This window comes from Peromyscus eremicus, chromosome 17 (genome assembly GCF_949786415.1).
Source record: "Peromyscus eremicus chromosome 17, PerEre_H2_v1, whole genome shotgun sequence".
Taxonomy (NCBI): Eukaryota; Metazoa; Chordata; class Mammalia; order Rodentia; family Cricetidae; genus Peromyscus; species Peromyscus eremicus.
Genome location: NC_081433.1, coordinates 43773482 through 43797604, shown reverse-complemented (window position 1 = coordinate 43797604; position 24123 = coordinate 43773482). Strand labels below are relative to the sequence as shown.

Below are 24123 nucleotides of genomic sequence, written 5' to 3'. Positions count from 1 at the left end.
CTGAGGGAATGTCATTGGGATATCTTGAGCCTAGACTTTTTGTCCCTCTTTGTCTGTTTCCTATTTGCCATGATGTTAAGTATAATAGAATCTGCCACATGTTTCCACTGCCAGGATGCTCTTCTTCACCAAGGGTCCAGAAACATGGGATCTCTATTAAATCATGAGCTAAAAGTAGGTCTTTTCTCCCTTACATTGTTTGCATCAGATACTTTGTGACCACAATGAGAAAAGCATGCATGGTCTTGCTTTCCAACAAGCAAAAAGATGTATAGTTTCTCCAGGTTATAGTCAAGGAAGCCCAGACTTAATGGGCAGAAAAACATAAACTTCCTAAGATACTCAATTCAAACCTAGATCTGACTCCAAAGTCCATGTGATTTCAACTACCTTATGCTCTCTACTAATAGTTCAAAATATAATGATTAAAGATAATACACTTGAATTATTTGGGAGTCAAATCGAGTTCCCTGTACTTAATAAAAATATTATTTACCTACTAACCCATAGTAAATAAATTCAGTAAAGTATATTCTTACAATGCTTGGGAAGAAATCCTTATTCATTAAAAATGTCTTCAGGCAATTTTCAAAGTATCAGGCAACTATATAGGACTATAAAACAGCAATTAGGAAAATTAAAATAGAGGAAATGTTCAGTCTCTTGGAGGTTAGTTGGCTGCTATACCTTTTATGGCAATGACCTCAAAATACCTAAAGGAGTTATACCAGCAAAAACCAGGTCCACTTCTCTCTGAAGCAACTGAGTAGCCTCGGTAAATATTATTGCTTAAAAATAGGAATCTGTGCTTTTAAAAAAAGGCCTTTTGTTATTTAAAAAAAGTATTTTACAATATATCTGGCAATTATATTTGGCTACTTAGAGACTTTCATTTCGAATTTGGCAAGTCATTTTGGATGAAAAACAGTAAATTCTAGTATTACTAAAACTGTTGTTATGGAACCAGTTTAAGATATTAGTCATCAAAATGATTATTTAAAATATATTTAGCAGGTTTGTTTGGCTGCCTATGAAGTCTCTTTTACAATGTGACCTGGTATTTCCAGTGACCACAAGGGCACTATCCCAAGACAACAGAGCAAAATAAAGCCCCAAGGTAGACATCTCAGACAGGAAATAAAAATAGCACATAACATGTTTCAACTTTGATATTATCTACTTTTGGGGCCCTGTCTCTAAAAGGAATAACTGAGCTATTTTAGAAACCAACACACTGTTCAGTGGTTCTAAAAGATTACAGTTTAAAGTTTAATAAAAGTTGTGGAACTGCACTGTGGCTGGTGAACAGTGAGGTTCGTCATGTGTGTGAGATGAGCACCTTTTTGTGCACAGAGTGGCCATTCTCACTGGACTTCACAAGTTCTCATGAGACTCATACAACATCCTCTTACTTCATACTAAATGAAAACTAGTAATAACTGATAACTGTGCAAGCATTGCCTCTGTTATAGCAATCATTTAAACATCTTTTAAAACAGGAATCAATGGTAAATGTAAATTCTAATGTGGACACCAACAGTCCATTTTGACAGTCATACTATGTAGAACAGTTCAGAACATTAAGGGCACATAATCCAATTGCAGATGAAAATTCAAATGATGTAAACTAGTCAAATCCTAGAAAGGAAATGAAGTGGGAAAATGTTCCATTTGGAAACATTCTTGAAGGAATAGATGTTTTCATCTGTTGTTTAAGTGCTTTCCATGTCCAAGTCCCATTATCCTTGATATGTGGTCCACTTAGCGAAAATGTGTTTTACATATGGATGATTAAGAATTAGAATAATAGAAGCTGGAGAGATGATGGCTCAATAGTTAGGAGCACTTGTTCTTGAAGAGGCTCTGGGTTCAGTTTTCAGCACCCACATGGTGGCTAGCAACTATATGAACTGGATCCAGTTCCAGGAGATCTGATATCTTCTTCTAACCTCAGTGAATACCAGGCAGATGTGTGGTAGACATATGTAATGCATGTGGACAAAAACACTTATACACATAACAATAAATAAACCTACTTTTTAAGAATTAGAATAATAAAATCAATAGGGTTAAATATCAAGGATACTAAGGAAATAGAGAAATGTGTTCCAATGTTTCATTAACATCACAAATGCACTAAATGCATTTTTGAGCTTCTGGCTTTCTTAATATCCTTTGTTAGTGGGTAAATCATAGAGTTCAAGAGGGACACACACGTACATACTGTTGAACACACATGAAGAATTCCAGAGTTCCCCAGTGGAACCAACAGTATAGGAATCCACTTGAGAAAAGGAAGCATTACTTTCCTCCTTAGCAACTGCATTGCATGTGTACCTGGAGTGTCACAGTAGTGTCAAAAATATAATCATACACCCGCCTTGATTACTTGGGTTTTTTTTTGCCATAATCACATAGCACTTTTCATACAAACACATGTAAAAACTGAGCATTCCGACTGAAGCATGCTAAGTCATGGTTCATACAGTAGGCAATGGAAGGAAATCCTTAGGGATAATTAATATTGGAAAGTTTTCTGCTTTCAACTTTGTACATAGAAAATAAGAAAGTGAAAGAAGGTGGAATATTCTTTGTCACAGAAAATAATGTAATAATAACCTAATTTGATTTTATTTGACTGAAACCTACATTGTTTCAGTGCTTTTTGAGAACGATCGCCTTCCCAAGATTTTGCTTTCTCTATTGCTCATCTACTTTTGACACATTAAAATTAGTGAGTTCACATCCTCATCTGTATGAATATTTCATATAAAAATGCTCTCTGCAAATTAGGTCTGAAATCTTTTGCACATGAATAGTCATATTAATCTTACTCAAAACTCAGTGTTTCGAATACATTAACCTTGTCTGTTATTCTAAAAAGGATGCTTCAAGATTATAAGCCACAAAAAGGGGAAATATCTAGAAATCAGCAACAAAATGCGACAAATGTTACCCATATCCTGTGACATTCCATTTCTTCCTGACAAGGAAAATTTGAACATCTTTGAAATCACTCATCCTTTGCTTCTCAGCCTATCTTGATGTTAATGATGACCAAAAAGACAGTTCTGATCAAAACTGAGAAGCTTTTGTCTTTTTGTTGGGGTACTACCCCCCACACCCACCCCATCCCTGCTCCATTAATCTTTCCTTGCAATCAGCTATACTGTTACAGAGGCATAAGAGTCCCTGCAACCATGAAAGGGGAAACAGTAAAGAAAACCACACACTCATGCTAAAATGAACAAGTGAAAAAGAGACTGAACCCTAGAGCATTGATGAGATGTGACGGAGAGGCCATCTATGCTGTACTGTATCTTAACCACCCACTGAGGTTGTCTGGTTATTGCATAGAAATAAACTCCCACTTTCTTTAACGACTGAAATGCAACTTTTGTTACGTACACCCAAATCTCAATTTAACTGATCATCTCAAATTTTTGGTTAAATCGTTTGAGACTGAAATAAAATTATTTCATGGTTTTGCTGTACCCATTAAAAGTTCTTTCTAGTATCAAAGAATAGGCATATAGAAGAAAGCCTGGGAAAGAAGAGTTAAGTAAGAAAACTAAAAGCAAACTGTTAAACTGTATAAAGGCAAGGAGGAACGTGAGAAGGATAGCACTTGATCAATGAAAAGCAGCAATAATTCTGTGATTTCAGCTGATTCGTTCAGATAAGGTTATGCTCAATAAATATTCATTTAAAATGCTAATTTTCAGAAACTCAGATATACACTTATAAAGACAACTTCATTTCAGATAAAAATAAATGGCAATTTAATATTCCATGCTTGTGAAACTTACATGTCCTCAGTAAATTTCTAGGGGAGAAAAAGTAGAAACCATAATCATCAATGATACATATCGTAAAGTAGATTTATGACACACATATTATGTACTTCTTAAATAATGGACACTCTAGGACTACTTAATTTACATCACTGCAAATGATTTCAATAGAGTGAATACCAAATTAAAGTTCTAGTGAATGTTTTATCTTATGAAATTCAAGGATAGTTTTAAAATTTAATTTTATACATTAGTTTTTATGTAATATCAAAGGAATGTGTGGTGTAGCTAATAACTGCAGAAGCCTAGACACCAAAGGAGAAAAAGACATCCTGTCAGCCCTTCAGCAACTGTGTACAGTTAGGGCAATTAGTCCATATTAATGGAGTTTGTCGAATGTTCACAGCAAACACCATGTAAAATAAAAGAATGCGAAACTAAAACTTTACCAAACAATCAAGAATCAGAATAAAATTATAGATTTTGCCAAGCATGGTGGAACACACCTTGAATACCAACACTTGGGAGGTAGAGGCAGAGGCAGATAGATCTCTGAATTTGAGGGCAGCCTGATCTATAGAGAAAGTTCCAGGAGAGCCAGGGATATATAGGAAGATGCTGTCTCGGAGTTTTTTTGAAAAAAAAAAAAAAGATTGCTTTCCCTATATAAGCTTAGTAGAGATGTCATTCAGTGATCTAGATTATGTCTTAAAGGAAAACACCAGAACAGGTTTTAATGAATATTACTTCCTATACCTGACTTGATTTGATATATCCTGTAGACTGCCAAGTGAGAATATCCTCAAAATCAATTGCTCCTGCTTCAGACCAGGACAAGCGATGGGGCAATTGATCTGATTTAAATAACTGATACAGTCAAAGTGCCTTAACATAGGAAATATGCTGCACAAATTCTGCCAACTCAGAGGACGTCTAACCGGCAACCAAATGGGAAATGTTCTGGCAGAAGTGATTTTAGAAACATGTCCAGGAGTTCAAATGAACAAATTCTTAACCCAAAAGAGAAATGAGTAAGTTGGAGGGAGAAGGCTTATCAAGATTCAAATCTTGTATTTTAGATGTATTACTGCCTGGCCTGTATTCTCCAGCTCCAGTTTATGACTTAGAAAAGAATTTAATTAAAAGGAATGTACCAAGTCTATAAGTAAACTATTAGAAAAATTATATTAACATATATAATATTTTACTTATTGTTTGATTTTTTTCTACATAAAAATAATGTTAACCTGAAACACTTAATCAGTGTAGAACAGTTTGTACACATTTGGAAGTATGTTGGACAGAGCACTTCCAAAGAAAAGGACTCTGCAAGTCACCCAGACATGCTTTTTTATCACCTCTAGACATTCTTTGAGTTTCAGAACTGCAGTTAAAACAGTTCACGTGACATCTGCAGGCTGTTGTTGACAGATGTGATAAGCTTGTAAGTCATAAACTGTGTTCCCAGCTGTTTTACATTTCACTGAGCATTCTTTCCTAAGATCCCATCTGATGACGGAGATGACACACCCAGGGTTCCCGAGGCCCATAATCAATCAGGAGTTCTGAAGAGCCCAGGTGTTTTAATTATTCATTGATCTGAAGGAAATTTCAGAAAATATTTTCTTCAACTTTGTTCCTTGTCAGTTTCAAGACTTCTCAAGCAATTTTTTTTCTCAACAATTTCTTCCCTTCAAGAAGAATTGAAAAAAACCTTCAAGAATTTCTCTCTCTATCCTGTCTAGTTTTCCAAACAATTAGGGCTAGCCAGAGGTACATCTTCAGGCTAAAAACGTTTCTTTTACAATTATTTTTTAAATCATAATTAATTACATTTCTCCTTTTGCTTTCCTCATCCAAACCCTCCCATATATCCTTCCTTGTTCTCTTTCAAATACGTGGTCTTTTTTGCATTAATTTTTATTGCATGTTATACTTATACACATATATATTCCTAAATATAAGCTACTTAATCAGTATAATGTTACTTATGTATGTTTTCAGGACTGACCATTTGGTATTGGGTAACAAAGTGGTGTGCTCTTCCCTGGGGAAGATTATTTCTCCACTCTCAGCTTTCCTTAGTTGTCTGAAGTTCTTTGTATAGGGTTGAGGCCTCTGGGCTTGTCCCTGTCTAGTTTGGCATGTCTATTGGCATGGTCCTTGTTCAGCTCATTTTGGGGTAGTTATGTTAGTTTATGGGTGTAGCTTCTGGCATTACTAGGAGACACTGTTTCACAACAAATTCCACAATCTCGTGGCTCTTGCAATCTTTCTATCCCTTCTCCACAATGTTCCTTGTATCTTAGGTGTGGGAATGTTTTGCGGATGTATCCATTGGGACTGGGCTCCACAACTCTGCATTTTGATTGGCTATGGTTTTCTGTAGCAGTCTCCATCTGTTGCAAGAGAAGATTCTTGACCACGCAATCTTCCAAAGGATGGAGGCAACCAACAATCCTACCCAGTGATGACTCCTGAGTCATAATATCAATGACCAGCATGGCACAATAAGCCTAAGAGTGCAGTAGTGGTGGCATGTTCACCTTTTTGATAATCAACAACTCTCTAATTGAACTTAAGACTTGCTCAGCAAGAGGGAAATCATGCCTGGTACTGGAAACCTACCTAATTACTTAGTACTAATGAAGTCATGATAATGGAAGAGAATCTACAACCACTAACGTATTTAACCAGCATAATCCCCAACAAGCTAAACATTTAGCCTTATACACATAGATAAATGTAGTCCTCTCTCCTCATCAAGGAAACTTCTCTTTATGAACACTTTTAACAGTTAGAATGAGCAGAGTATGGCCTTACCAATACATACCTTTATTTATTTGAAAGCTCCTATTGAGTAAGTCATCTTAAAACATACATAAAACAGAAATATAATATTTTTAAAGGATCCATCAGCTGACTATAGAAGTTGAATTAAAAAGATACAAATTATTGTAGCTTTAAGGGTCAATACATTCAGGTCACCATAGTGTAAATTTAGAAAGGCAATCTTCCATCAAGTAACTTATGTAGTAACTATGAAAGTCTTGGTCCACATAAATGTAAAAATTATCTTTTGACACACAGAACTACAATTTGAAATTATAAAACAGTCTCTGTTTTTCAGGGAAGAAAAATAAGGAAACAAGAAAAATAGTTCCTTTAGCAGAAATGTGATTTAAAAAAAAAAAAAGGTGGATAAACGCCTACTACATTTTATCAACCAGAACTAACCTATGGCAGTACTAGCTACAAGTTACGCTGGGTTCCATGACCTCAATTAGTTAGTTGAGTTCAGCTATGAGTAGTTCCAATTATTTTGTTGAATTGCACAAACAAATTGAATCAGAGCCGACAGAGCAATGGCCTATGACACAACCTATGATCAAATCTGTGAGGAGATAAAAACCCAACATATTCATGTCCTCAGATATTTCGAAGGTGTTGCCAAAGCTTCCCAGAGGAACCTAACAAGAAAGCTGAAGCAAAATGGAAAATGAGAACCAGAAAGGACAGAGAAGACTCATCACTCCCTGGCCCCTCCCCACTCCAAGGCTAGACCTGAGCTCAAGAGCAGTTTTCTATGATAATGTTGTAGCCCAAGAATTTGAGGAAAATTGGAAAATATTACACAAGTTTTAGGTTTATTTGTTTTCAGTGTCTTGTTTATATCAGAATGAACAACTCACCTATATCAAGAGTAAATATCATCCTAGTCTTAATACTTACATTTATTAAAGTGTATGTTCTTCATCAGTTTTTTAGGTTATGGATAGCCTTGTTAGTCTTAGTCTAGTATTTCTTACTTTGATGCTTATTATTTGACATGTCCAGATGGGAATAGTTTCAACTCTTAAAACTCTTTAATACATGAAATAGTTTGCTTCCTTGGATCTTATCGCCTGGTTCCTCCAGATTTTAAGTCTTAAACACTAGAACAGAAAGGGCAATAACCACATGCTGAATCCACTGACAGATGTTATTAAGTGACTGACAGAAATACAAGGCTGTTCTTGTTTGGATTGGTGGTATCTACTTCACAGGCCCTGTGTACTTAAGTATCTGGTTCCTTTGTTTACTTGAACTGATATTGAATTGCTTTTTTTTTAAAGGCCTAAAATCTAAGAACTTACGATAACTTTTAAATAAAGCTTTATTTTACTCACAATTACAGTCACAAATATATTGTATCTTAATCAAAACAAATATAAATATAAAATAGTAACACACAGAACAGAGGACAGTGTGACTTGCCATGCTGATGGTCTAGCTGTAACAAGTACAGAGTCCTTGTAGGTGGCATTGTTTGGAAGCTTCTATGACTCGACTGTGTTTCAGTGAACTTATATTGCTATTTGCCAAAGGGCAAGAAAAAACATATTTCTAGGGCTGGCTCAGGGACTGGCTGCTATTGCAGAGGGCCCACGTGGGAGCTCCCAAATGTTTGAAATCCCAACCCCAGGGAATATGAACACTCTTTTGGCCTCTGTAGGAAGCAAAATTAAATATGAGATACACACATACAGAGAAACTAAAATAAAATAAAAGTAAATTTAAAAAACACATTTGGGAAAAGAACAAATAAGGAAGTAGAACCCTCCTCTAGAAAAGAATGCTATTTGAAACAAAGTGATCCTTAACATGTCCTAAATATACTATTTTTCCAATAACCAGCCAGAAATTCAAATTGGCAAAATTCAATCACAGACTGACTGCTTTTCCCCACAGTGTGTCACAGAGTTGAAAATGTCTGCTTCTTTACACTATTTGTGCATACTTTATACAGACATAGTCCTACACTGATAGTTACTATACATGTAATAAACATTTCAAGTCATAAGACCAGCTAACATTACAATAAAATCAAATCCACCCTCAAAAAAGGTATCAACTATAAGCCAAAATAATAGGAAGATGTATAATTAGTGACGAAAATATAATAAAAAGCCCCATCTTCTAAAAGAATTTAAGTTCAAACTCAAATTGATAAAAAAAACCTCAATATATACTTCCATGTATTTTATGAAGATACACATTTATTGTAATATGAAGGTGCATAAGCAATAAAAAAATTCCTGGCAGTGATGGACAAAGTTATTCTGTAATTAGAAAACGCAATTTGGGGACAGGAAAGCAGCTGTACAGAGACTTCATGAGCAAATCAACTTATAGAAAACAGCTCACTGTGCCCTTACTTAGAGTTTCAGAGGGTGAGTCTGTAACCATCACGGCAGGGAGCGTGTTAGCAGGCAGGCAAGTGTAGAGCTAGAGCAAAGGGCTTACATCTGAGCCACGGCAGAAGGCAGAGAAAGGGAGAAACACTAACTAGGAATGGCATGGGCTTTTGAAACCTAGAAGACTAGTAACACACCTCCTCCAACAAGGCCACACCTCCTAATCCTTCTCAAATGGTTCCCCAAACTAAAGACTGAGCATTCAAATATGTGAGCCGGTGGGAACCATTCTCATTCAAACCACCACCCTGTAAATAAACCTCATGGCTGAGTATAATCCCAAGAAGTCACATTAAAAACCAAAACAAACAAACAAAACCACTTGATAGGGTAATGGGGTAACTTGCATCTATAACTCCAGAACTCTAGTATTTGGTGAGATGGAAGGCAGACACGGAAGAACTGACTTGAAGCTCACCACCCTGCTAGTCTGTAGCATACTGGACAGTAGAAAAAAGACTAAAGACTGCCTCAGCAAGGTTGGGAGCCGAGAACTGACTCCCAAGAGTTGTCCTCTACCCTCCACACATAAACTGTGGTATATGTACACCTGCACTATCCCCCTCCCTCTTTCGATTTTCTTAAAGTAATTTGAAAGCTACTTAAATATTTAACTGAAAAATAGTATGCTAGAATTAAATATATTGGAAAAAGCAGTGTTGGAATGTACTACAAGAAAACTTCCTACTGTGTGCCTAATATTTTGATTTAAAACAGTTACTATATCATTGGTGAGTATCAAAGAGCATATTGTCCAATGGGATGCCTTACTTTATGGTCAAACGATATGCTCTAAAGTAAAACTCATTTTAACCTTCATACACTTATCCTGGCATTATAATAGGACCTAGAGTGTAACAAAGTCCTCATCAAAAAAAAAAAAAAAAAAAAAAAAAAAAACAATTAAAATGATAGTAGATGTTGGGTGTGGTGGCACACGCCTTTAGTCCCAGCACTCTGAGAGGCAGAAGCAGGTGAATCTCTGTGAGTTCAAGGCCAGCCTGGTGAGTTCCAGAACAACTAAGGCTATTACATAGAGAAACCTGGTCTCAAAAAAATATATTCATGATATATATATATATATATATATATATATATATATATATATATAATATATGTGTGTGTGTGTGTGTGTGATAGTGTCTTAGACTCAGACAAACACTTCTATAAAGACTGAACTTAAACTTTTACAGAAAACAGAACTTCAATGTTCTAAGTTAAGACTATTTAGTCACAGGTAAGCCATTGATTTGGAGTGAAATCCATAGTCACTATATTAAAATCCACACTTAAGAAATCTTGATGACCTTTTACTAAAGAATTAAAGATTTTTAAGCATGTACACCTTTATGTGGAACTCATTAAAATTGAGACTAATGACAACTGGGCACTTGGCATTTTACTGTGCTACTGAAACTCACTTATTCCATTCACTAAGCAAAAAAATCTACTTTTTATACACAATACACAACAGATACAATAAAATGTATAGTTCATCTCATTATCAAAAATTTAACTTGAGTGCATAAAAAACTTTAGCTGGTAAGGTATTGCAACTCACATTAGAAATTAAATTATTTATTTGCTTAATTTAAATTTTTATTGGTCTGAGACGATCCTATAAAGAGGAAGCTGTCCAAGCCCACAAGAAGTATAGCTATTAACAGAGGCACGTCGGGCATATACTCAGCAGAGTGCACACATTTCACAGTGGTGTAGTAAAATCTCTACCAAGAGTAGCTTCAATAATGATAAAAATGGCACAAGAGAAGCAAACTTGAATTTCAGAGGTTGTCAGCTAAAGTAGGACTGAGGAGCTTCTGAAGCATGCCTTGTGTGAGTTTGCTTTCTGCACACTGACAATGTACTCAACACTTCATACATAGAAGATTTATTTGGACTCATGGCTTTCAGGTTTCAGTACATGATCACTTGGCTCTGCCATTTTGGCATGTGGTAAAAATAGAATATCATGGTGGGTAATATAGAGTCCTAACCCCACTGAGAGATGGAGGACAGGGGCAGGGTAGGGGAGGTGATTCTAACCTCTCCATGGGAATGGCCTTATTAACCTAAGTTAATTCATTTTCATTAGACCCCCAAATCCTGAAGGTTTCACCACTTCCCAACAGCATCCACTAGAGGCTGGCAAACAAACCCGTAAGTATAGAAGTAGAAATAATGGAAGGAAAAAAAGGAAGAAGGGCACATAGATCATAACAGAGTCACTTCAGTGTAAAATTTGGCAGCCACAGAAACATCACTCCTTTATGACTGTTTTGGTGGTTTGAATGGCCTTCATTGGTTCATATATTTGAATATTTGGTCCCTAGTTGGTGGAACTCTTTGGGAAGAATTATGAGGTATGGCCTTGCTGGAGGTGGTGTGCTAGGATAGGCTTTCAGGATTCAAAAGACTCCTGCCATTCCCCGTGTCTCTCTCTGCCCAGCGGTTGTGGATCAAGATGTGAGGTCTCAATCATCCCTTGATTCCGTCAGGCATCATGGATTCTAATCTTTGAAACAATAAGCCAAATTAAATGCTTTCTTTTATAAGTTGCCTTGGTCATGGAGCTTATCATAGCAACAGAAAAGTAACTAAGAGCTTGAACAGTCATATGAGCTTGGAATTGAGCAGTCATACGTCAGTAAATTTCTTGTTACTAGTTCACTGTCACATTTCACCATAAATCAGTAATGTAATGATGCTCTACTCATGGAGGTACATCACAAAGTTGTACTTTTCTAAATTAAAATTCGTCTCCACCACATCAGGTATCATTACTAGCAATGTTGAGAGGGAAAAAAAATTACATTAAAAATCTATGACTTGGAAAATATCTATGACTATTCACTTATTGCATGCATCTAAAGTAACTTCAGACACCCCAGTTTCAAGTGTGATTGTCATGACTTATGAATAATTTTGGCCCAATATTTGAATTTGGCATGGATAAACATAAAAAAAAAATATAAGAAAGTCAGGAGACTCAAGGATAACAAACAATGAATCACTCTCCTCTCAAAACTAAAATTTGGCTCCGAGACAAAAGGATTAGTTTGTTTTCCTAGGATGTCATTAATGTCACGACCCATAAGCAAACATGAATCTAAGTCAGTGTTCCATTTTCAAAACAGAAACTTGGAAGAGGGCTTTCAAAAGAACAAAGTCACTAAATAAGCACAACAGACACAAATAAAAGAAAAAGAATTAAGAATATTCCATCTAGGCAACGATACTGTAGTGAAGTAGACCATGGCGGTTTCAAACAGACCCACATCTGGCCCTTGATAGCAACTGGCTACTTGCAAGAAACTTTTTGAGTGAGCGGAAATAGCAATGCGTTTTACAGAGTATAGGAATTCAATTACAGGACACAAGGCAGCTGTGCGGCCACTCAAGTTAAAAGAAAATCAAGACCAATGTTATTTAAGATTCCAATCTGATTTAATTTTGCCAAATGTGTCTACTCTTGTTTTGGTCAGAAGGAGACATGCGGTGGGGATGGACCTGACCGATGCATAAACAGACAAATGAGAAAAGGAGCCATTTTCTTGATGAAAGGCTACAGATCAGGCTGCCCCCGACACTCTTTTGAAAGTAAGGTAACTATGTTTGCCATTTCTGAAAAAGTTGTAAACATTTCACACTGCTTGTTTGAGGAAGCAAAGAAGCAGGTTCCTGTATGCCTCAGTTCCCGTGAGGGAGATGGGCTGTTGGTCCCTGCATGGCACACACACATGCAAAGTTTTGTTCTCTTTTTACTTTGTTTTGTTTTCTACCTTTTCTAGTATTTTAGCAAGCTAGAATCAAAAATATTATCAATTGCATGAAAATGTTCTCTGCATGTAACAGAATATTAAATCAGCAGTCATTTCGATCGTGATTTGATCAAAAAAGCAAAATAAAAGCAAATAAATAAAAGTGCAGCCGTGTTTAAGGAAAGAAAAATACTATAGAAATGAAAAGTCACTACAAGAAATTATTTAATGTAAAAATCTAAATCTGAATGCTGTGAAACTTATTTGTGTGCTTAGATGAAATTCTAATCTTTAAATCAAAATTCAAAATAAGACTTTTAAAAAGATGATACAAGTATGCATGTAGACACATGTATGTACAATGTATTGTCTATGTGTGTATTCATTTATACGCTGACTGGCTACTGTGTTCTGTTTAGAAGCAGGACTGATATCTAATTCAAAGTCCTAAAATACTCCAATGAACATCAGTACTGGGATCCTAAGAAAATGACTAGGTTCTAGAAAATATTTAGAGTGTAGAATTGTGTATCCCCTTATTTTTATGGCCTCCTTTTCTTTAATTGCTGTTACATACCTATGTGTGTATATCTACATACATATTTCTAAATAAATAAATATGACCAGCTTAGTCTGTATGTTACTTGCATGCATATGTTTTCATGGCCGATCATTTGGCATGGGATAACCAGTTGATGTCTTCTGTTTTTAATTCCTTTTTCCTGACCACTCAGTGCCCAGCAACATACCGTATTGGACGCAAGGGAATCATACAGTTCATAGTATTGACTGATGCCCTAATAGAAGGATCAAGTGAAACCAGCTGTGGGAGATTGAGGTCATTTAAAGCACCCAGGCAAACGAGACTCCTCTAAAAAGTGTCGATTCCATGACTCATCTAATGGACAGCAAGCAAGGGACACCCTGTACCAGTTGCCATTCAGAAAGACAATCCCAAAAGAGCAATGAAAATTCACTCTTCTTAGCAAATCCACAGAAGTTTAGCTGCTACGTGCAACTTTCATTGCGTTTTCTTCATACTTTCTTCAGTGGAAATGCATTTTACTATTTTAGGCATTATACACTAACTTAGTTTTATATTTACCCATTTATCACCGTACATAATAATTTTGTTGAGATTTTAGAGGTTCACACCTCATTCAGCCTTGATATGCGGGGATGTGCCTAGTCTTATTGTAACTTGATATGCCAGATTTAGTTGATATGCCCGGGAGGCCTGCTCTTTTCTGAAGGGAGCTGGAGAAGGAGTGGACCTGGGGGAGAGGGAAAAGGGTGGGGAGGAGATGGGGAAGGGGAAACTGTGGTCAAGATGTAAAATATGAGAGAAGAATGAACAAAACAACTAGTAAACAAATACATGGGGATTGAATAATTAAAAAATAATAAAGTATATTAAAATGTTTAACTATTTTCCTAAAAGGCCAGGGCTGTCACTTCCAAGGACAGACAAAAACCTAGGCACCCAGCAACAGGTGAAAACATGTTATGAGCACTTCATGTGTGGCTTTAGTCTGAACAATTAACACTCAACATACATAACTGCTTAGAAATTAGGGTAATTTATAATACATTATATGCAATAAATTTGTTTTTAATGTTCTGGATAATCAGAGTTACTCCATATGCCCATGATATAATCTCTGCTTTGATTTTTTTCCCCTTAGTCATGAAGCCAAACCATTACATTATAGAAAGCTAACCACATGCCTGTCATAGTGTTAATCCATTCCTCTATCATCCATTACTTACCTATCTACTCTTTAAGCCTCAGTGATATAGTGTGACATCGTGTTGTTCCCTTCACCTTTCTTGTGAAGAAGCTAACCTGTGCTGTCCTACAGAGAGTATAAGGCACTTGCAGGGTGTGAACATGGAGAGACAGGATAAGGATTCAGGAAGTATCACAGAGCCCACATCCCTCTCTGTTGCTTAAATCTTTGTCCAAGTGATTCTGCTCTGGGCTGTCATGTGCCTGCAACAAGCTGTGAACAATAATGGTGACTTCTAGGCACTGTTCTTGGAAGTTCAAAGCAAGGCAAAAGGGTTCTGCAGGCAGAGGAAAAAGCAAGCGTGGATCCAGCCTTCACCACTTAAGACCATATACTTTATGTGAAAGGAAAAAGACCACTTGGAAATCAAGATATAAGGTAAAAAATAAATACCAAATACAAAGTCTACTTAAAACCTGTAGAAGACACAAACTCCATCTTTCGAAGCTACCAGGGCAGTGTCAGTACAAGGGAACAGTGAGACATCATCATACAAAAAAATATTCTAAGACACACTTTGCCATTAATGCTCAATAAAACCAACTAATTAAACATAGTCTCTGTTTTCATAAACTACAAATTCTGAAACAAATCCTGAATGAGCTACAGGAACTGAACATTTACATGGCAGAAGAAACAATTACAAGCCTAAAGTGTTTGTTGTAAACTTTAGAACTTAAATACGGACCAAACTCATTAGCATCCCTTGTTATTCAGTCTTTTTGCTGCATCCAATTTTCTCTCACTTGAAAAAAAAATCAATGATACCTTAACTCCCAATTTACATAAATATGAACCTACAGCTGCGTAGCAAAAGGTCAGCTCAGCTAATAACAGGAATGTGTATCCTCCAGGAGTAATGCAATCTTTGACAGATGACAGAGCACATGACCAGCAGTTGGAGAAGGGATGTGCCTCTTGTCAGGCACCATTTGATTTGTTCTTTCTGAACCCTCTGGTTTGTGAAGGCTTCTTAGACATGAAAAGCCGTCCCCCCTCCCCCGCCACAATCACACTGCAAACTTAGAAAATCTATTAGAAACTCTTGCAAGGGCCCTGGTTAAGCAGTTGTTCTTTCAATATTTCTGTAAGCCAGGGGCATTTATGTACCAGGCATTGTGGCAAAATCCTGTAATCCCATCACTCGAGAGGTAAAAGAGAGTTCATCATCATCCCAGAATGCATAGAGTTCCTGAACAACCTAGGCTACATGAAACCCTGACCCAGAGAGACAGACAGACAAGACAGGCAAGCAGGCAGGCAAGCAGACAGATGACAGACAGATAGGCAGGCAGACAGATGAATATTGGCCATCTAGGATCTAGTTTTAGTCAACAGTGTGGCCAACGGTAAAGGCCAGAAAAGGTTCCTGCTCATTCATAAGTAATTATGACTAGTTGGTTCTAAAGGCTGTAACGTTTTCCTCTGTCTTCTTGCATGCTGACACAATGAGTGAAAGAGTTGGAGATTCTGAAAAGAGATAAGAGCGTGAGCCTTCCACAAACCCAAAAGGTTGGTGAAACCATTATTTTAGATAAATGTTTCTAAGGTTCACTTTTTTTTTATAAAAAGAAAAAAAACAACAACAACAAAAGGCTATTCTTGAGAGGGGAGATGGCTTTCAGAAAAGTGCCGTGGTACAGGCATAAGGACCTGGTTTTGAACCAGAGTACCCACATAATAATCCAGGCACAGCAGAGTTCACTTATAACCCGGGCGAGAGGGGTCCGGACACTGAGACAAACACCCTAGCCAAACGGATCAGCTCTGAATTCAGAGAGAAACATCATTTCAAAAAAATAGTAGAGATTGAGTCAAATGGATGCTAAGGTGGACCTCTGGCCTCCACAGGTATGGGCACATACAAGCAAATACACCTGCACCCCCACATGCACACATATATACAACATCAACAACACTCTATACCCCAAGACTAAAGATGGCTATTACTGCTGGTTCAGTGTTTTGTGTCTTATATTTACCATCCTTGATATAACATGGCAGCCATCTACGGAGATGAAGTGAAAATCAAAATGACATCAGATTATGAGAGGCGAGCAAGGCAAAGGATACACAAGTTTCTCAGGGTGACAAGGATCATGATTTTTCCCTTTTACTCACAATGCTTAAGGAATCGCTAATATCTAGAGGGTGATGTACATTTGGAGCAGCTAAGGCAAGACCAGCTCTGGCACTGCAAGGAGCTGGCATTCCCCCCATGTCTCCAGGTACCTGGTACAGCTGAACCACACACCCAGGCTGCAAACAAGGTGACTGTATGGCCCTCTCCAGAGCTATAGCCCCCAAATCTACCACCCCAAGCCTTCTCAAATCAGTGGACCAGGAAAAAGACTATAGACCCAAAGAAGAAGCACTACAGTCAGTACTTGACTGCTTCCTAAATCAGCTTTCATGGTGTGACATTGACAAATGGTTATCAATCAGGAAATCATAGTTGAGAAGAAATACAAAAAAGTGAAACCCAAAGAAAGGTGAATTGGGCCTTTTGGATACAAACCCATATGTATCTATGTTTTGTCAGAACACAGTCCAAGAATGGGGTCATATGACGAGATTTCTGAGTGCTTGTCAGAAAACAAGAGTCTTGTGACCTCAGTGTCATCAAAAACATAAATTTTTTCTTGGAATGTGTTTTCCTGCTCCTCCCAGGTGTAGTGGATAGGAGTGGGTTTACTTCTGATTATTCATTACAAGTGCCTGCTGTTATTTGTTTATATGCCTGCATGGAAAAACATGGTTTTGCCACGCACGGCTTGCCCTTGTAATTGTCCACTCAGGTGACTCCTCTTAATCCTCAGAGTACGAATTGTCTGATGCTCTGAATAAAGTTGGCTATTGCATGAGACTTTATTCGGCCTTATTGGTCCCATCCTCCCAGGTACCCCTGCCTTCAGAGAAGTAAACAGAGCATCATACAGACTAATGGCAAAAACCGGAGAGAAGAATAAGAAAAACACAATATTATACTTTGAGAAAAACCAAGCTGTAGCACTGTATGTCTGTCCTTAATAGCAGCTAATTCAGAAAAGGGGGACAACGACCCAATTCTTCCCTTAGACAAACCTCTGCCCTCCTCAGAGGAGACCCTTGAGAAGTCAAACTCTAAGCCAGACGCTAACAGAAATTGATGTGGGATGAAGTCCAGAGAGTTTAAGAGTATCTTATTCCTAATCTTGGAATTCTGGTGCTGTGGAAGTGGGGGAGCTTCCTACCAAGAAGCATAGATAGGAGAAGACAGAAACACAGACAAGGCTCCGACCAAATGATGACATATTGCTGCTATATTTACTGTCTATCTAACTTAAATAAAATTACATTTTTATACGTTGAATACTGGTTAACATACCATATTTTTAATTTTTCATAGAGATGGTAGTAACAACTGTCACAAGTTTATTACATGCCTTAAGTCCTACTGGCCCTAGACAGTTACTTCCCATAAAGGCAGAGGTTCTCAACTGGTGCGTGGGATGCCTTTGGGGGCCGCATATCAGATATCTTGAAAACAGTAGCAAAACTGCAGTAACGAAGTAGCAATGAAATACTTTTATGGTTGGGGGTCTTCACAACAGGAGGAACTATACTAAAGGGTCACAGCATTAGGAGAGTTGAGAACCATAGTGTAAGGGCTTTGAGGTTTATTTTGCTTCTCCAAATACGTCTTCTTCCTAGTAGTATCTTAAGTGATCTATGGAATTATACTGCTACCCATCCTCTTTTACGAAATAGCCTAATTCTACAAGTGGAAAACAATACTGTCCTATGACAAAATCATTGAGGCCAGGGTTAATTTTTCCCTCTCCTTCAACTTTCACTGTGATCAATCCCCAGACTTATGGGTCCATCCTCTGGGGCAGCTCCTGCATCATGTCCCTCTGTCTCTGCCCTGCTGAAGCTGTGCATGACTCTCTATCTAAAGTATTTCTTTTACTTCTTAATTAGACCACCCCTAAGTAAAAGTCTTTACGACTTTTAGCTAATAATATTATTGATGTCAATATTCTGCTTATTATTTGCTAAGATCATAACTAATCTTTCCCCCACGGCCCACAGCTGGCTGGTAAAACAACCAGTAGAAATCTAACTATCTAAACATATTGGTACTTAGGAGAACTCACTGTTATCTATGTAACACACCAGCTCCAAACTGTTCTATATGCCTTCTCATGTCCCCATGCCATCCTGGACAGCAAGTATAGTTCTGGTGTTGATGAATTCGTCTATTAAAAATGCACATCCCAGTTACAACCAAAAGCTCCTCTCAGAGATCAAAGATTCCCAGATCAAACAGCCATGTGGATGAGTCTCTCTCAAATACCAGAATGTACACAATGTTAATTCCATAATGATAGATAAATTTCATAATAGATAAAAATTCCATAATTTCAATTTCATAATGAAAGATAAAAATGTATCTTGACTTTTTCAACTCTGTGATAAACTGCTTAAAAAAAACCTTCCACGTCTTTCAAGATGACCTCTGCCTGACATATTAGTTCACAAACTGAATAATAACACGATGACTATGATAAAAACTAATGAACTTAGTCAGTCATATGCAGCACATAATACTTTTATTGTGAATAGAAATGACTTGGGATATTATTTCAAATGTATACACCTAACCAAAGCCCAGAGATTTACTTGCTATCAGGTTAAAAGAGAAAACAATGACCTCTAGGGACTTCTGGTGCAGGCACACATATGGCACTTTGAAGAACACTGCCATGGATTTAGTAGACAGCATAAATAACAAACTAAAACACACAGAAGTATACAGACTTATTAAGAAAAAAAAACGGATAAAGAAAACCTGGCCTATGGTAAACCAAACTATGTAAAGACTTACATATTTGCATACCTTTTTTCAAGAGAAAATGGAGAAAACATGAAATTTGGGGAATGGGGGGCTCTGGAAGGAGTTGGAAGGGCAGAATGGAGGATGGATATGAGCAAAATACATTGTATACATAAATAAAATTCTCAAAGAAAAAATTAAAATATTATATTTAAAGAGTTTAAAAAGTATTTAAAAGTATGATCAGTGACTTGATCAGCTACTTATCAGAGAACTTTCTTTCTGCAGCAAATTGGAGGAAATACAGAGACATACAGCCAGACATTATGCAGAGAGTGAGAAACCTTCGAACACTCATCCATAAATGGGATGTCTCCATCAAATCCCTCCCCTCAGGGTTCAGGGAACCCTGCAGAAGAGGCAGAAAGTGTCAGAGCTAGAGGGAATGGAGGACACCAAGGAAGCAAGGCCCTCTAAATCAACATGATCAAAACATACATGAACTCAAAGACTGAGGCAGCATGGCAGGGCCTGCAGGGCCTGCACTAGATAGGGTCCTAGAGCTGAAAGAAGAAATGGACACATGACCCCATCCCTAACCCAGAAGGAACAAACTACAGTTAAAGGTAGGCTGCTACATGGCTAACAGAAAGCGAACTCAACAGCATCTCTGGAGGCTCCTTGTCTCATAATGTCTTCTCAGGCCTTTCTCTTTCTCTTTTTGATTTTTATCTGTTTCTTGTGCCTTCTCTTGGGCTCTTTCTGTTTTGTTTTGTTTTTCCAATTCTTGATGAGTTCATTTTTGTTTTATCTCATTATATTTCATTTTACTATCATCCCATAGAAGTCTTTTTGTTTTTTTAATGAGAGACAGAACATGGAAGTGGCAGGAATTGGGCGGGGGGAGGGCTGTCATCCAGATATGTTATGGTGAGAAAAGAATATACTTTCCATAAAAGGAAAAAAAGTTTGGTAGCGATAATTTGTATGAGGTAAGTCTTCCTTCTGATTTACTTTTTGTCGTCAACCAATGTATCTCTTAAAACTAAATTCTTCCATTCCAACTCACCAGAGTGTGCTCTACCCAGACTCAGACTGCAAATTATTAGCTACAGCAATCAGGTGCTTTTCTGAGCTCAGCAATATTCATTAGTTTGATAACAAGTTTGGAATGTTTCTTTTTATGTCCACAGTATCCAGCTGATTTAGCTTTCTGACACTGGTTTGTTTGCATTAACACCCTTCAGAAAATATTTTAGAACTTTTCATTAAATCATACAACCATGAAAAAAAAAAACAGAAAAGGGAACCTACTAAATTCACTTCCAACTATCTGCATGGCCATGGGTGCAAGCTTTCTCATAGCTTATTGGCTTTTCTATATTTGTAAATTAAAAAAAAAAGCAACATGGGTATCTATTGATTAACAAAACTTTGTATGAGTTACTAAAATGCATAATAGACATCTTGTTTGTATCTTGTGAAATGCCTTCTTGAGGTTTTAGGAATTTATAATTGGTTTCCCTCTGGTTCTTCTTTGCTTGAAGCGAACTGAGGTGCTTTGAAAGGCCACTAGGGAGAGACATGGAGTCTTCACACCAGTGTTTGGGGTCACTGTGTGCAAGTTTCAGAGCAAGGACACAGCAGTTTCACTGGAGGCATCAGTAAAACAGGCTGTCAAGGTTCTCTTCACTCACCAGGGAACAGTTGAGTACTGCCAAAGTACACTGCCCATGAAACTCAGAGATACAAATAAAGTTTCCTCCTACCGATAAAAAAAAAAACCCTATCACATACAAAATATCAGTTCTTGTTCAACATACAGAATTTAAAAGATGGTTAACTTTGAAAAGAGACTTTTGCAAACAAAATACGTAGATTTCCAGAGAAAAGGACACATTTAATGACAATAGCCTTGAAAATTAAAAATGAAGGAACTTTTTTATCCTGCAAGTCTGTACCTTGCTGCAACACACACCTGAGTGCTCAGACACGCATGCACACATGCACGAACGCACATTCACGCTCCAGTACAGTGATTCAGGACTGACTCTGTGGTAACTGACTGTTGTGTAAGCTATTGGCTTATCAGGGAATGTTTCTCGTGTTACCCAATGCTTCCCACTTTCCTACTGTAAATCAGAGCCAGTTCTGGGCAATGCGAATGGTGTCTGAGTAAGTCATACCTACATCACTTTGAATTTGAAGAGTCAGAAAGGGACCAGGTCTGGCAAACCTGAAGGGCTCCAATTACAAGAAGTATTACTGGGTTCAGAGCTTTATTTCTGTGGCATTTGGGGACAATGATTTTTCTCATCCCTAGAGTTACAGTGACATGTTTATGCTGAAAGTTACAATTCTCATAGTGAACTACAAATTCTGGTGTCTTTATTTTTCCCAAATGTGAACACACTGGTAGTCTGGTATATTAGAAAGTAGTCTTGTCCATGTTAAAGTGTATCTCAGACAAAACCCAGGGAAGGTGATTTAATCTCTGTACATTCAATTTGTGTTCCCCAATAGAGTCAACTGAAAGTTGAGAGGAACACACCCCTTGCTTTTTCCCCCACAGCAGGCAGCTACAGTAAACGACTTCATCCTGGTTCCAGCCAGGGGGCCTTCAGTGCGGTAAATACAAAACTTTTTCAGGAGTTCCAAACTTTAAAGATTTATAAATATCCTTTAGAAGGTTCCAGTGAGAAGTACAAGATAGATGGCTTCTTTTGAGAATCTGAATATCTTCAAAAGCACCTTAACATGTTTGTTTGTTTGTTTGTTTGTTTTAACTTACAAACAAAATAAAACAAACACATTGACTCTTCAGTTTTTGCTATCTCATAGCCAGAGTTCAGAAACGCAGTTGATAAAGTTGGGAAAAAGACTCTCGTGACTACGATTTAAAAGCTTCCAGTCTCTGTTATATCTGAGATTTGAGCTAGTTCAAGTTAATCCTAAAAATCTAAAACCCTCAAGCCCAGTCACTAAATTTACTTCCACTTTTTCCAAACTAGTTCTCAGAGCCCCGGGGCTCCTGCTACAAACACTCCAAGAGCAGAAACCTAAGTTGTCTAGTCACACACCCCAGAAGCTCTTTGGAGTTCAAAGAGCCAGCCAGGGAAAGAAAAGAACATTTCCCTACAGCAATGAAATTCTCTCTGGAGTCACGCCACCAGGGCAGGGTGCAAGCTCCCCTGTCGGCACTAGGAGACCACTCTGAAGGAGAATGCTTCATCTGTGCCACCGGACACCTCTTGGGGCCCTTCCCTCCTCTAAGTTTGCTTTCCTTTCTAGTAACAGCTTTCCACTGGAAAAAAAAAAAAAAAAAAAAAAAAGAAGGAAAACTTTGCTCCAAGGAAGCGTGCACCAATCTCTAACTTTGGATCCAAAGGTTAAATAAATAATTATGCACACACTCTCCAGTGCAGGTTCTCTGTACACCCAGCAAAGGCAAGCCCCACAGTCTAAGGCTGGGCGCTGCGGGGATCCTCAGCCCAGCCCCGCCGGGGTCCGCGCACCTACCTTGACCTCGCCCCCGTCGGGCTCCGCTTCCGAGAAGCCCAGTCCCGACTCGAAGGCGGCGGCGGTGGCGGGCGCCTCGCGGGGACCCGGGATCAGCGCAGCGGCGAGCAGGGAACACGCCAGAGACAAGAAGCCCAGCAAGTGCATGGTGGAAGGACCGGGAGCAGGGGAGGCCGGTCGGATGGCAGGCGCAGGCTGGAGGGCGCAAGCCTGAGCTCCCGTCCTCGTCCCAGTCCCGCGGTTTCCTTCGGGGAGACCCCCCCCCCCCGCCCCAACCTTGGGCGAGCGGATTCCCGGGGACTCCGCAGCTCCCAACTTTGGCCCTCGGATATGGCAGCCCCGAGCCGGGGTTGAGGCTCCCGGGTGTCAGGTACGAGCCTCACAGGAAACCGGACATCCGAGCTGCCCTCGGTGGCAGCCCGCGAGGTGAAGCGAGGGCGCCGGGGGGCCGGCTCCGCCGATCGCGGGTTTTGTTTTGGCGTTTTGCAAAGAAGGGGAGGGAGGGGGGTTGCTGCTGGTGGTGCTGGTGCTGGTGCTGGTGCTGGTGCTGCTGCTGCTGCTGCTGCTGGTGGTGGTGGTGGATTGGGAGGGTTGGTGGAGCCCAGTCACCCCGAGATGTTCCACTCCGTCCCGAGGAGCCCGCGGGTCCCTGGTCCCCCTCCTCCCTCCCCTCCCTCGCCCGAAGTGAAAGGAGCCGGGCCGCGGGAGCCGCGGGAGAGGCGGTGGCGGCGGCGGCAGCGGCGGCGGAGCCGGGGGGGGGGCGGGAGGAGGGCGGCGGGGTGCCCGGTGGCGGCGGCGGCGGCGAGGCCGGCGAGCTCCCGGGCGCTCGAGCCTCCTGCGCGCGCGGGGCCGAGCGGCGGCGGTGCTGGTGCTGGTGCTGGTGGCGGCGGCGGCGGCGGCGGCGGGCGCAGGGGCAGGGCATGACTGATGCGCCCTCTGCCTGCGCTTATGTGAGAGAAAGCGGCCGAGGGAGGGAGCGTGCCGAGCCCCGTCTGCCCTCCCTCCCCTCTCTCTCTCTCTCTCTCTCTCTCTCTCTTTCCCTCGGAAGCTCGCTCGCTCCCTCCAGCCCCACGCTTTCCTCCAGCCCCACCTCCATCCTCTCCTTGGCTTTCCCTTTCTCTCCCCTTCTCCCTGGACTCGGCTTGGGGGGGCGGGAGTGGGGTTGGGGGCGACCAGAGGCTCAAGTTAAGTCTGGGGACTGGA

General features: G+C 39.3%; 1 protein-coding gene across 1 annotated transcript in view; it reads right to left on the bottom strand.

Moving 5' to 3' along the window:
* The window catches only part of Vegfc (vascular endothelial growth factor C), a 101639-nt gene extending 78269 nt beyond the window's left edge, over nt 1-23370 (bottom strand). Inside the window, exon 1 of the mRNA XM_059244696.1 lies at nt 22921-23370. Coding sequence (XP_059100679.1) covers nt 22921-23067 — 147 coding nt within the window. The 5' untranslated portion in view covers nt 23068-23370. The remainder of the gene's footprint in view (nt 1-22920) is intronic.
* Between the last annotated feature and the right edge of the window lie 753 nt (nt 23371-24123).